At 37.5% G+C, this 13,941-nt stretch overlaps 2 protein-coding genes across 3 annotated transcripts; one reads left to right on the top strand and one right to left on the bottom strand.

The window, feature by feature from the left end:
* Positions 1 to 32: 32 nt before the first annotated feature.
* Positions 33 to 3,503, bottom strand: EDA3 (DnaJ/Hsp40 cysteine-rich domain superfamily protein). Of its 2 annotated transcripts, XM_059574448.2 has the most exons (6): positions 3,361 to 3,503; positions 2,675 to 2,769; positions 2,136 to 2,301; positions 1,514 to 1,606; positions 581 to 712; positions 33 to 489 (listed from the first exon to the last, which is right to left on the bottom strand). In XM_059574448.2, the coding sequence occupies exons 1-5, from the start codon at positions 3,422 to 3,424 to the stop codon at positions 582 to 584; spliced, it is 549 nt and encodes a 182-aa protein (XP_059430431.1). In that variant the 5' UTR covers positions 3,425 to 3,503; the 3' UTR covers positions 33 to 489; position 581. The 2 variants fall into 2 exon arrangements, with proteins under 2 accessions (XP_059430431.1, XP_059430432.1); XM_059574449.2 differs by lacking the exon at positions 1,514 to 1,606.
* Positions 3,504 to 6,407: 2,904 nt separating this feature from the next.
* Positions 6,408 to 12,886, top strand: LOC132163381 (Protein kinase family protein). Its single transcript, XM_059573650.2, has 16 exons — positions 6,408 to 7,003; positions 7,752 to 7,880; positions 7,971 to 8,044; positions 8,154 to 8,223; positions 8,302 to 8,357; positions 9,233 to 9,304; positions 9,494 to 9,588; positions 9,678 to 9,744; positions 9,832 to 9,961; positions 10,083 to 10,301; positions 10,402 to 10,532; positions 11,182 to 11,356; positions 11,459 to 11,549; positions 11,809 to 11,966; positions 12,263 to 12,451; positions 12,578 to 12,886. Exons 1-16 carry the CDS (start codon positions 6,689 to 6,691, stop codon positions 12,635 to 12,637), a joined length of 2,031 nt encoding a protein of 676 aa, XP_059429633.1. The 5' UTR covers positions 6,408 to 6,688; the 3' UTR covers positions 12,638 to 12,886.
* Positions 12,887 to 13,941: the final 1,055 nt, after the last annotated feature.

Here is a 13,941-nt window from a genome sequence, read left to right as displayed (position 1 = left end):
CCTCCAAAACACAATAAATTGTATTCTAAAACAATAATCAACTCGTGCTTAGTTATTGATAGTTCCTCTTTAAATAAAGAAACAATAAACTTTTGATTACATAATAGATCAATTAAGTCTTGACTTGAACGACTCTAATAAAGAAAGAATCTAACTATTTATTAGATTATACAGAGATATACGCCTTATTGGACTCTAACACGACACCGGACAATATTAAATAATTATGATCATATCACTAGCCCTCCTACCTACCGAAAGGTACACACCAAAGTATAGCAGCGCCAGTAAGCAAAAGGTATCCTGCAGTCCTCCATATCAAGCCCATATCGGAAGCTACAATGGCAAGTAACACTATGGTTTGACAAAGTTGATGACTACTCAACAGGGCTGCTGCACTTGGGAGTGTAACAGATTGTCTATACTCTCTCGCTGCCTCTTCTTTGTCCGACTAGTTGAAGTGTACTCTTGTGGTCAAATAGCCTCTATCTGCAGCATTTAAAACACAAATTTATAATATAAGGAAACCACATCCATCAAACCCAAGAATTCGAGGGGGAAGCATGTTAAGACAACTTACTTTAAGAGTTCGGCAGCAGCCGACCATTGTACATCTTATCAAGTAACTGCCGTGCGTCGGGCCTCCTAAGAAGACCTTTGTTATTTGGTAAACCGGTCCCTAAACAAACAGGACATACAAGTTTCCCTCGACCTGCCCATAAAAAGAAGCAAGAAATCACTCATCAAAGTAATTCCACATTACTAGGGCATGAAAATAACGGAAACAGAATAAAGCGGGCATGACAAGTTTAACCAATCAGGAGGATAGGCATGAAGTATCAAAATGAGAAGAGATGAAAATCAATGCCTTTTACCATGCAACAATGTCAACCTTGTACCACATCCGAGATAATCTGACATACCAACTTTTCTAAGAATTTCTTTTTGGGGGGTGTTGGGGCTTCTAAAGATAGTTATAGCCCAGTTTAGGATTGAGCATAGAGTAGCTACATACCCCTTGACATGTGTCCTTACCTAATGACTTTTTGCTAAGCATTTCATATGGGAAATAGGATCCTCTCCATTTCATGGTTAAGATTTAAATGTTTGTGCATCTAACGGTGTGCATAATTCTACATTATTTAAATTTTTTAAAAGATGTGTCAACATTGACTTTATATACACCGTTAGATGCACTAACTTTAACTCTTGGCTATAAAATGAGTAGTATCCATTTCATTTGAAAGGGAGATGATCATTGTCCTTCATGTGCACCCTTCAGCATTTATGATCCCAAATGCTGCAATTGACTCCAATAATTAAGGATAATTCACGTGAAAATTGCCAGGAAAAGCAAATGGAATGTGTTCATATCTATTGGATGTCAAACAATTTCCCTAGTCCTTCACCGGTGAACCAATATCAGACAGTATTCAGAATAGCAACAAAACAATTGAAAGCAGGAACTATAACTAGATAACTAACACGAAGGTGGGTGCCAAAAAGTGCATACCATAACAATTTGGACATTCTGTAAATTCATAGACATCTTTGGCCCGTTTTCTATTGAGAGCTTTCCATTTTCCTGTACCACCACACATATCACCTAAATAAAAAGCAAATGAACATCTTATGGACCAGGGTTGACAAATAGCCCTCAAGTAGGATTTCCATATCTTAAAGAAATAAAACAGAAAAAGGTGAGAGAAAGAAGAAAAACTTATCCATTGAGACCATAAGACAATCTTCATATGTTAGCCAAATTCTTGAAAAACTAAGGACTTTGAACAGATCAATGAACAAAAAAAAAAGACCTTATAGCAGTTAGGAGTTGAGGTAAACAGAGACAATTGATATTCACTCGGGCTGGGGGGCAAACAACAACCACAACAACAGATAAAACGTAAGCAAGATCCATGATCTAGATATCAATGTTCTTTCTCATGCTTAAGTTTCTCGCAGTTTACATTCATATTAAAAGCTAAAAGCTAGCAGCTCTAAAATTCTCTAGGGTTCATAGAATTTCACATTCTCGATAAGTTGTATATGTATTGCAAGACGTGTAACAAATGTTGAGATTTCTATTCCGATGGGGAAATAGAATAAACATGAAACATAGAGAAATTCACACTTACAAAGTATAGCACCGCTGCCCCCACAGTTCCGGCATGCTGGTCTTTCTTTTGCTTCCATCGCAGCTGCCTTTTGTATGGAATTAGAGGTACCAACATTGTTTATCAAAGATAGAGTTGAACATAAACACGTGAGACAACAACGCCGAGAGATTGATAATTGAGAACCCTGCAGCGAAAAAAAGGAAACCTCACTTTGTTGAAGGTAAGCCTTTTCTATGAGATTTTAAAGTGCTCTGGATGTGTCTAAGATAGTAGTTGATATGATATAGTAGACTACGGCCCGACTAATAGAGAAACTTCCCACTTGAACCATCACATTCTAATGAATGGAAGAACCAAGTAGTAACAAGAAACCATGTCTTAGACAAAGCAAACACCCAGTAGTACTTTTACACAAATGAAAGCAATGGATAGTGAGTACCACTTCCCCCTTTACTTACTAGCAACCATGTCTTCCTCATAAAAAGTTTGCTTTCAAGGAAATGGTGATCACGTCTGCTTAAAACACATTACATGTTGATTAGAAATGAAACCTTTACCTTTGTTGGCTTTGATGAGTTGTCTGAATCTCCAGGACTTCGGTTCTCATTTTCCAAACTAGATCTCACAGGAATCCTAACTGACTTGAGGTTACCTACCATTTAACAGAAAGGAATGACAGTTAAAACCACTGTCTCACAGCAGTATACAGCCTAACACATTAATCCAATCTTCATTGCAATCACAGTAAAATGACAAACTGAAATTCAAAACAATGAGCGCATCACCATGAATTAAAAAACCAAAAAATTCATTTTTTTAATCATAATCATCACGGCAAACAATGGCCTCTCTGCAAGCTTAAATTTCACCAATATGAGGCTATTCCAATTCTACCTCTACAATTCTTAACAATAATACCATTTTCTGTATTGAAAAGTTCTCGAAAATGAATCCGCACGAGAGAAAAGCAACCAATTCATGGCTTTAACGCATATCTAGTTGGAAATGGAACTCATTGCAGGATTGCCAAACATTTGTGAATATAATCATTCTACTTATTTTCGTGAACCATACTGGAAATTCGGACAACATATTCCCGACCTCAGGTTGGCTTAATGCTAAGAAACTAAAGAAATTCCAACAAGTTCATGTTTTTATGGAGGACAATTCTAAATAAACTCAAATTCCTTAGTGGGTACTTGTATATGAAATGGATACACAGAGAGAGAGAGAGAGAGCTCACCGTGGTCCGTGGAAGCTAAAGCAAAACGTTGTGGGATAGCTGAGAGCTGAGAAGAAGATGCCATTTTCTCTCTCTCGCTCTCTGACGCAGGGGCAGACGCACACACACTGTATGGGACACTCAGTCGTGGAGCACCTCACGTTCACCAACACCCAGAACAAATCTTAAAATGCCATCCACCGTCGCAACATTGTATGAACGTGAAGGGGAAACGTAGCCGTTTTGACTTCACCTTTTTCAGAGTTCTTGTAGTGGCGACTACAAGTTAAGAAGGCGACATTACTCGAGCTAAAAAGATATATTGGGTGAGATTTTATCATATCAATATTTTTTATTATTTAACAATTCAATATTTATCATCTAAAATATTTATTTTATTTTTTGTAAAATAACAAATGTTCTTGTGATATAATCTCAGTCATTTAATTTAAAATAAAGTATAATTTAATAAAATTCATATGGTAGAATACTTAAGAATTATAATATTTCTTGTCATGTAAATTTTTTAAACATCATTTTTTTTTTTACATGTCCGTACAAGAGGGAGAGAGAGATTCAAATTGGTGACATTCGCTTTATGAGATGTAATTCCCGGTTGATTGAACTACCTTGGGAATTTAAAAAAAAAAAAAAAAAAAAAACATCATTAGAGGAGAACAATGTTCTCAAGCCACAATGTCTTCCCCAATATATATATATTATTAGTTTACCCCCAAACCCTAAGAGCACTCCGTGCAGCCTCATTAAAGCCATTTTTTTGTTATTGAACGTGGTGAAGCAATTTAAAAAGAAAAAAAGTAGCTTAAATCTTCACTTTTCAGATTCACTACTTTAACAAAAAATAATAATAATAATAGTGAAGTGAAGTGAACAGTACTCATGCCTATTAGAACTAATCACTCCTACACTCTTAATAGAGCTGGGTCTCTCTCGCCGATGAATATCAAATATTTCAAATCCCACTAAGGTAACTACCTTAGTGGTAAAGGACTTGCTCCCATGTGATTTAACGAGGGGAAGAATATAGGTTTGAGTCTCTATGAATGCGATGTTAAGAGGGTGAGACTTTAGCTCGATATTTACTAATTTTTTTACTACTATGCCCTTAATAGGGTTGGGTCTGACTACAACTTAACATGTCTTAAGAGAGCATTTGCAGAATTTGCATTACAAGGTCATATAGGCCCTATTATAACTGATGCTTTGATGGGTATAGTGAAGTTGGATTGAGATCCTTTATTTTTTTCATCGGTTCCAGCATTCTCAGTAGAGTTCCTACATGGGGTTCTCTTTTTTAAGTTTAGGAAAAATGTCAAAAAAATTGCAAAAAACGACTCACAGTAGACTCCCTAAATGAGTCCTAAACATGTTGGGTTCCACTGTAACAATCATTGTGATTATTAAATACAAAAAAAAAAAAAAAAAAAAAAACTCATTCTCTCATGTGATTATTAAATACAAAATATTTCTCCTCCCTTCTCTCATGTGATTATTAAATGCAAAATATTATTTTAATGATATAAGGAATGATTAAGGGAATTTCTTGCGGTGTATATTTGGATAGGGAAGCAAAAAATAGTTTAAATCCTTAAACTTAAGGAAGATGGTTAGGTAGCTGCTCGGAATGCTTAAAGATGATATTGGATTGAGATCTTTGTATAATACATTGGGTATTGCACAGTGTGCAATAACTTTAAGAAGAATCGTTCATTTTAAATAAACAACCACAAAATGTCATATACAACAAAATTGTGCATCTCATTTTCAATCACCAATTTGTTCACTATTTGTATCTCTCTATATTTCTCCACCACCTCTCTACTACTGTTAAGCTCTTATCTTGTCACCTCCCTCATCATTGTCCCATTGAGTAGGGTGGCTATGTCACTTTTTGGGTGACTGAACAACCCCATTTAGGCACTGTGTGGTTCGGTCACCTCTAATTGCTCAAATGGGGTAGTTCCCCCAATAACAAAGTCATTACCGAGCCCAATTGTGCTCCTCCACTGGCCCCTCTCACTTACACACACTATCTCTTAAAATCTCCCAAAATGACTAAGAAATCCTATTTTTCATATGAGCCCTTTGGAGATCCCAAGGTCATCAAAGACCCATATTGCATTGTCTTTGTTGGCCGCATCTCTCATTCCACCACCAAAGGCACTCTTGGCCTTAAAGTTTTAGAATTTAGCCACATGAGTGGTTTATACACACCCAATCACAAGGTTAGGGTGGGAGAACCACCCATTTACCTATACAACGAGAGGAATAGAGATAAGCTTTTTAGTGGTAGTGGTAGACTAGTAGTAGCGGTGTGGCGATAGCGGTGGATCTATTGTGGTCACGGTGAAGGTAGGGGTATGCAGATGGAAAGACAAAAATAATGGTTGAAGGAAATTCTCAAGTGATTAGGACATGTGGGCGTGAGTTCGAATCTCCGCAATAGAAAATCCTCACATATGTCTAATTAGTATTAGTCGTCTTGGATTTTCCATTGATGCCTTATTAGGACTAATCAGGTTATGGCTCAGTCGGACTTGAGAGAGCACTTGCATCTCTCACCATCTAGACCCCTTATGTGTGGCTCTTAGCGGGTAGATGATACTATGGTCATGTCCGACTATGATAGCCACAATTAGTCTCCTAGACTATAAATAATAATAATAAAAAGTTGTATTAGAAGTATTACATATTTTACTACATATTTTTTACAAGCGGATAGTCCACGTAACACTCATATTAGCCCTCATCCCCTCCAACCATGTAAGATCCTTAGATCCATAATGTATTGTTGGGGTGACCAAATCACTCAATGATCAACCGTGGGTCTTCGTGGGGTGGCCGCACGAGTGACTCTCCGCTGGAGGAAGAGGAGGCGTGGTGCATAGGCACTGGCAAAGGAGGCAGACCAAAGCGGAGGATAGCATGCTAATTGGCGTGACAGTAAAAATTTATAGTAGTCCAAGCATTTTCTTTTATTTAAAATAAAATATATACCAGCGGGTCCCACCATACACCAAACCCCTTTCTCATTTGGCAATCTGTTCCCACACCATCAAATGGCCTAACACGGTTCGAGTCGGCGCTTCTCTCTCTATTTCCAATTTTTTTTTTGGGCATAATTTCACCAAGCCCAAACCCTAGTCCCCCAAAATCCAACCCCAAATTCCCTCCAATCGCTCTGTTTTCCGCCGAATCCTTCATCCAACCCCTGCTCTCTGGCTTTCCCCCAAACTAAAATCTCCGATTTCGGTCATGTGAGAGCTGAGCGATATAATGATCGAATTGTTGGGCTTGGACTCTGACGCCTATTGTATGGGTTTGAGCAATGCCGGAGCTTCGCAGAGGAGTCCGCCGAGGCCGTGCTAAGGTCGCGCACAAGCGATCGGAGCCTCCGGTTGGGAACTACGTAAAGACCCGTGCGGCAGTTGCGAGGGCCAAGAAGTTGAAGCTCGAGAAGGAGGAGGAGCAGCAGCAGGTGATTGTGATATCGGAGAGGGACAGTGGGTCGGAGAGAAAGAAGGGGAAGAAGGTTGTTGGGAAGGAAGAGAAGGGTCTGATGGCCGATGATAGTGGTGGGTTGAGCGCCAATAAGGCCGCTGGGCAAGAGGAAGAGGGCAGCACTGCGCCTTTTCCCGAGAAGGTATGCGCGTTCTTGATGGTTGATTTTTGTCGTTTTTTGAACTGGTAGTGTTGTTGTTGCGTAAAATGGGTTTTATGGCGGGTGAATTGATTTTTTTGGTGTTTTATGAGGTGGGTTGGTGTTGTAATTACACGTAGATGGTTCTATGGTAGGTTAATTTGATGTTGTTTTGGTGTTTCCCAATTGGGTTGGTGTTATAATTGTCAAAAGAACTGCTGTGGATAGTTTACGTCGTTGTATTTGAGTGTTCCTCAATTGCGATGGCGCTATGATTGCAAAATATGATGCCTTGGTATGTTGGTTTAGTTTTGTTTCTTGTGTTTCTCAATTTGGTTGCTCTGATAAACGCAAAAAAGGTTATACTGTAAATGGTTTATTGTGTAGTGCTGTGTTTGCAAATATCTGGCTGTGTTGTAGTATTGAATACCATGGTTTGGAGTGTGTTTGTGATCATTATGATGAAGAATTTTGTTTCTTTTATTGGTTCAAGTAAAAAGGTTTGTTGTTTTGAAGTTCCTATTTATGTGTTATTTGTTACATACTTTTTTCCATTCCCGATTGCATGTCTACATGCATATACCTCTCATTTGTTTGGTTATACTCTCCTATATGGACCAAAATACTAGTAGAAATATGGTTGATTTCAATTTTTCATGATCAATAAAGCATCGATTGAAGAGTTTGGTGGAGTATATTGTCTTAATTTTTGTTTGGTGCATTGATCAAAATTGTTTTAATTTTTCTGAAGGTCACAGTAGGAGGGTCACCCGTATATAAGATAGAGAGGAAATTGGGTAAAGGTGGGTTTGGTCAGGTGTTCGTTGGTCGTCGTGTTTCAGGTGGAACTGATCGCACCTCAGGTCCTGGGGCCATGGAGGTTAGCTCAATTTAGATTCTCTTGTACTCTTTAAATCTATATGAATATCTGTCATTTGACTTTAACTTCTGATTTGTGTGCTTATATCAGGTAGCTCTGAAATTTGAGCACAGAAACAGCAAAGGCTGTAACTATGGCCCACCATACGAGTGGCAAGTGTACAAGTAGGTCCCTTTTTTTAATGGTGCCTCTAGATTAACTGATCATACATACATATATTTATATGTGTGTGTGTGTGTGTTTATGATTTTATTTTTATTTATATTTGGATAGCATTCTCGGTGGTAGTCATGGAGTGCCGAAAGTACACTACAAAGGGAGGCAAGGAGACTATTATGTAATGGTATGGTCCACACAAACCACATTTATTATCTCTCCATTATTAACTTGTTGTTTTAACTTTATAATAGTTAATATGCAGGTCATGGACATGCTAGGGCCCAGCTTGTGGGATGTATGGAATTCTTCAGGGCAGGCGTGAGTATCCTATGCTTGTATCTTTTGTTACCTCCAGGAATTTTATTCTGCAGTCTTGAAATCTGAAGCTTGAATAAGTGGATGGCTGCGCTGATGTACCAATTTTAATTGAGGCTTGCTTGGGGGCAAGGTCATTGAAGTATTTTGAGGCAGCACTTAAACTAGGCTACTGAGGATCATGCCTTAGGATTAGGCTCTTGTAAAGAAAGATTTGAGTCATTTGAGGTTCATATAGTTTCAATTGACTTATGACTAAGAGTGGTTCATGGTGGCCATGATTTCATTTGTTATCAAATATCAACGTCAGAGTTCATAGAGGTTTTATTTTTTGGATTTTTATTGAACAAGAACACCTAAATTCCTGCTGTTGTCATCTGTCCTCTTATATCATAGTAAAATAACCTCTGCCATATCATTAAAATAAATTGCAAGAGATTTTATGGCCTACTGTACTAGAACCGCTTGGAACTGTTAATATTCTTGTTGCAGTTGGAGACATTATGAAATTCCTTTTTTTTAGTATATACTGAAAAACTAAATGATGATACAGCATTCACCCTCTTTCCTACACACCCCAAGGAAAAAGAAGGTGTTGGAGGGGGGGTTAACTTTCTGCAAGGGGGTACCTGAGATGTGCACAGATCTTAATTAGCTTATTTTAGGCTTGCTTGTGTTCGTCTGTGCACTTGAGCTCGTGTTTCCTGGACATTTTTTTCCCTCCTTAGTACCGATGTGAAATGGATGATATATTTTTTTCATTAGTCTAGCATTGTGTATCTCCTCCTATCTCTCAAAATGTATATCTTGTTTCTGGATCTTTCAGGAATATGAGTATACAATCTTAATTCTTCTTTTATTTTGTTATATACACGCAGTATGTCCTCAGAAATGGTCGCTTGCATAGCAGTCGAGTCCTTATCAATTTTAGAGAAGATGCATGCAAAAGGGTATGTGGTAATATTATTATTATTACTATTTTTTTTTTAAAAAAAAAAAGATTTTTAAGGGTGGTTTCCTGATTTTCTGGAGAATTTTGATGTTGTTGAATTTCCCATAAAATAGCTCCAATCCTGGTGTACTTTGTTTTGATAGTATGAATTTCCACAATTTCTAATCATGACTGTGTTTGATATTAGTTATGTGCATGGCGATGTTAAGCCAGAGAACTTTTTACTTGGTCAGCCATCTACATCACAAGAGAAGAAGTTGTTTCTTGTTGACCTTGGATTAGGCGAGTAAATTTCATATAATTCTTAACACTCAAATTAATTTATTTTCCATCATCTTTCTTATGCTTCTTTATCAACACTGATATTGCAGCTACAAAGTGGAAAGATAGCTCTAGTGGGCAGCATGTTGATTATGATCAACGCCCTGATATGTTTAGGTGAATTAATGTTTGTCTCCAGGCTTGAGTTTGCAATACGACTATTTTACAATTGGTTTTGATAACTTCTCTCTGTCATTGTCCCAGGGGAACTGTTCGATATGCAAGTGTCCATGCTCACTTGGGAAGAACTGCTAGTAGAAGAGATGATCTAGAATCTCTTGCATATACACTCATCTTCCTCCACCGAGGCAGGTTGCCTTGGCAAGGTTATCAGGTACTAACGCATATACTGCTTGTTTAGAGTGTGAATGTTACTGTCTTCAGTGTTGCTTAATAGATTTTTTTTTTACCACAACACTTTCGTTTTCTCTTATCTTTTTTTTTTTCCTTGTTAGGGTGATAACAAATCCTTTCTAGTTTCCAAAAAAAAGATGGCAACTTCTCCTGAAATGCTATGCTGTTTCTGTCCCCCACCTCTTAAGCAATTTCTTGAGTTTGTGGTAAACATGAAATTTGACGAGGAGCCTAACTATGGCAAGCTAATATCTTTGTTTGAGGGCTTGATAGGACCTAATCCGGCTTTAAGGCCAATAAGCACTGATGGTGCTCAAAAGGTAATCTTGGTAATTTATAAACTTTGGATGAATTCTGATTTAGTGGTTATTCTTTTATTTGTAGTTTTTTTTATGCATCTGCTATGAACTTGTCGGTCAGGTTGGCCAAAAACGCGGTAGGTTGAATATTGAAGAAGAAGATGATGGGCAACCCAAGAAGAAGGTTCGTTTAGGAGTTCCTGCTACGCAGTGGATTTCAGTTTACAATGCTAGGCTACCAATGAAGCAGAGGTAAATATGTGTTTTGTTTATTTCCTATTACTTTTTATTACATAATGATCTTACGAGCAGAAAAAGCAAAGGCTATGTATTATAGCTTTTGAGTGGCGACAATCCCACTTAGTCTAAGACATTCTGCTTCCCTTTTACTATTAGAATTTGACTCCTGGCTCTGTTCTATTTAGTAAACTAAGCTAAGCCTGTTTTGATATGTAAGAATAATGTTATAAACTAACACAAAAAAGGGTGCAATCCTATTATATAGTTGTATACAAGAGAGTTCCCCCCATAGAGAAACGAAGCAAAGTACAGATATGCCCCATAGCACTTAAGAAGTTCAAGTCGCAAACAAAGCCAGGGTTCAAAACTGACAGACAATAAACGGTCTAGTGGAGATGGACTCTAGGGTGCCACACCTTGTCGTTGGGTACCTACCAGGCACCTGGCCTTTGGAGTTCTGTGATTCCTGGCTTGACTAAAGGCTGAAGCACCTTATTATCATTTGCTGACTGGAGGATGCTTAGATGTTCTAAGAACTTAAAATGTGTCTCTTTGACTTTGCTTTGCTTTACAGAATAAGCATTTGGAAACTGAGATTTAGTTGAAGACAATTCCGTCACAGTTATGTTGCATAATGACCTGCTCATTTATTTTATGTTAGGTACCATTATAATGTAGCTGATGCAAGGCTGGCACAACATGTGGAGAGAGGAATTGCAGATGGCCTTCTTATAAGTTGTGTGGCATCTTGTTCTAATCTCTGGGCACTTATTATGGATGCTGGAACTGGTTTTACAAACCAAGTTTATGAGCTGTCTCCTTTTTTCTTACACAAGGTGAATTTTTGTACCACACAAATACACCCATATTAGTGCCTGTATTCATCTTATGAGATACACTCACTAAACAATAAGTTAATTTGATGTTCAAATACACAGGAATGGATAATGGAACAATGGGAAAAGAACTATTACATCAGTTCTATTGCTGGTGCCAACAATGGGAGCTCCCTTGTGGTTATGTCTAAAGGTGTGTTTACTTTATTTGATATTGATGGGTGAGCTTACATTGTCCTGAAAATTGGTGCATGTTATGTCATTTCTCCTGAAAACTGTGAGTTAGGGGTAACCGTGTTAGAATGCATCTAAATTTCTAAGTTGTTAGTTTTGGTCAAAATATGCTGTTCATTTGCACTAGTAAGTTTTGTACACCTTGCGTATAATGGCTTTAATTGATAGTATTTATCTTTGGCGACTAATTTTTGAAATTATGATCCAAATTTTTGCAGGCACCCAATACACTCAGCAGTCCTACAAAGTAAGTGACTCTTTCCCCTTCAAGTGGATAAACAAGAAGTGGAGAGAAGGGTTCCATGTGACCTCAATGGCAACTGCTGCACACCGATGGGGTGTTGTCATGTCTCGCAATGCTGGCTTCAGCGATCAGGTTGAGTTTTGCTTGTCACATTTTCAACAATTGCTGCTCTCTTTTACAAAACTATTATTACAAAAAAAAAGGGTATAAAGTAAAAGTCTATCAGGTTAACTGATCATGTTTTTAACATTCTTTTTTCATGTCTGCAATTCATCCTTATAGACTACTATAATTCAAAGTGGCATGGTAGCTTTTCATAATTGCTTTACACAGTTTTCTGTGTCAATTTTATTTGTACTTGCTGAATTTAGAGTGGATTGACTCTCTCTCTCTCTCTCTCTCTCTGTGACAATACTATCATCGACTAGGTTGTGGAGCTTGATTTTCTCTATCCAAGTGAGGGTATCCATAGGCGTTGGGATAGTGGTTACCGAATTACATCGACAGCTGCAACTTGGGATCAAGCTGCCCTCATCTTGAGTGTTCCCAGGCGCAAACCTGGCGATGAAACTCAGGAAACTTTACGGACATCCCAATTTCCAAGCACCCATGTTAAGGTAAATATGCTGGGGAGCATACAATATGTGATTATTTTATAAGGTGCACATGTAGCTGAATTTCATTTCAATTTGTAGGAGACATGATGCAGTAAATAATTTCTTCTTTGCTTCTGGTTTATGCAGGAAAAGTGGCAAAAGAATCTGTATCTTGCTTGTTTGTGTTATGGGCGGACTGTATCTTGATTCCTGTGTAACCCGCAAGGAATTTATTTGTCAAAAGAAGAGATTTTGCTTTATTCTCTTTTCCTACCATCATGTAGTTTTTTTTTTTTCGTGTTGATTGTAAAAAATGATTCAGGAGCCTAGCTGCTGCAGCAGACACTTGTGCTCCCATGTATGATAAATTTGTATTAATTGTATAAGTTCGCCTTCTACTTTACATCCTTCATGCTGGAATTAATATATTTTTCCACCATAATGTGTAATTAGAGAGATGCTATACTTGTGTTACTATTTTACAATTTTGACATGTTCGGAGAGGCATCAGCCATTACAACAAATAATTTTAACATCTTTTAATCACATGTTGACACGTGTTAAGAGTTGTAAAAGACGGATTTAATGCTAGCTTACACTTGCCATATATCTCCAAGTCTTCATTACTTGAAACAAAGCCTCAACTTCAAAGTCAGTAGTTTTCTTGAACTCCTTGTGTTCTAGCTGCAATGCATTGGTGGTAGAGCATGTTCAACCTAGGAAAAACACTAGTCTCATCTATGTTGTTATTAAATTATAATTGAAACTCTCTAAAATCACTTATGAAGTTGGGTTTCATCTAATAAAAAACCAATTTGAGACCTTTTATTTCCTCAATGGTTCATGCTTTTTACGTAAGATTATAAAAATTGATTATAATCTTCTCGTGTTATAGACACATTCCACTCTTTTATGCGCTGATGCTCGTTTCGCACGTCACATAAAAAATTTGCCCTCACATCTTCTCATTGGCGCCACTCCTGAACACCACGTGGAGATAGTTTGTGGACCATACGATCTAGTAGTTGCGACCATCTTCATTGGCTATGAGAATGGTGTGACCACCCTCGAAAGTTACGTGACAGTAGGTTTTTTTTTTGTTTTTTTTTGCTGCTAAAGCCTAAAGTCGTAGTGCCTCATTGAAATGGCAAAGGATGAAAAATAGGTGTTACTAGCATTTTAAAATTTTTAGATTGGCATGGAATGCACATGAGCAGTGCAAACTTGCTAATTAGTTGGATTTTGAAGTTGGCATTTTGCAGTTAAATCCAGGAACCAAATTCCCATATACTACGAACAACCTACATACAAATTCAAAATAGTTAAGAAGTAAATCGAACCAATTGCTTTTACGAGTCAATTAATTATTATTATTATTATTTTTTCGGGTTAATAATCTTTAATCACAATGTAAATAAAAAGCGTGAGAAGATTAAACTCAATTTTCTCAATCTTATATTAAAACTTTGAATCATAGCCATTGGAAACAAAATGAAAATTTTTCCTTGGAC

Source organism: Corylus avellana, chromosome 8, assembly GCF_965113065.1.
Source record: "Corylus avellana chromosome 8, dhCorAvel1.hap1.2, whole genome shotgun sequence".
Classification (NCBI taxonomy): domain Eukaryota; kingdom Viridiplantae; phylum Streptophyta; class Magnoliopsida; order Fagales; family Betulaceae; genus Corylus; species Corylus avellana.
This window is presented reverse-complemented; position numbering and strand designations above follow the sequence as displayed.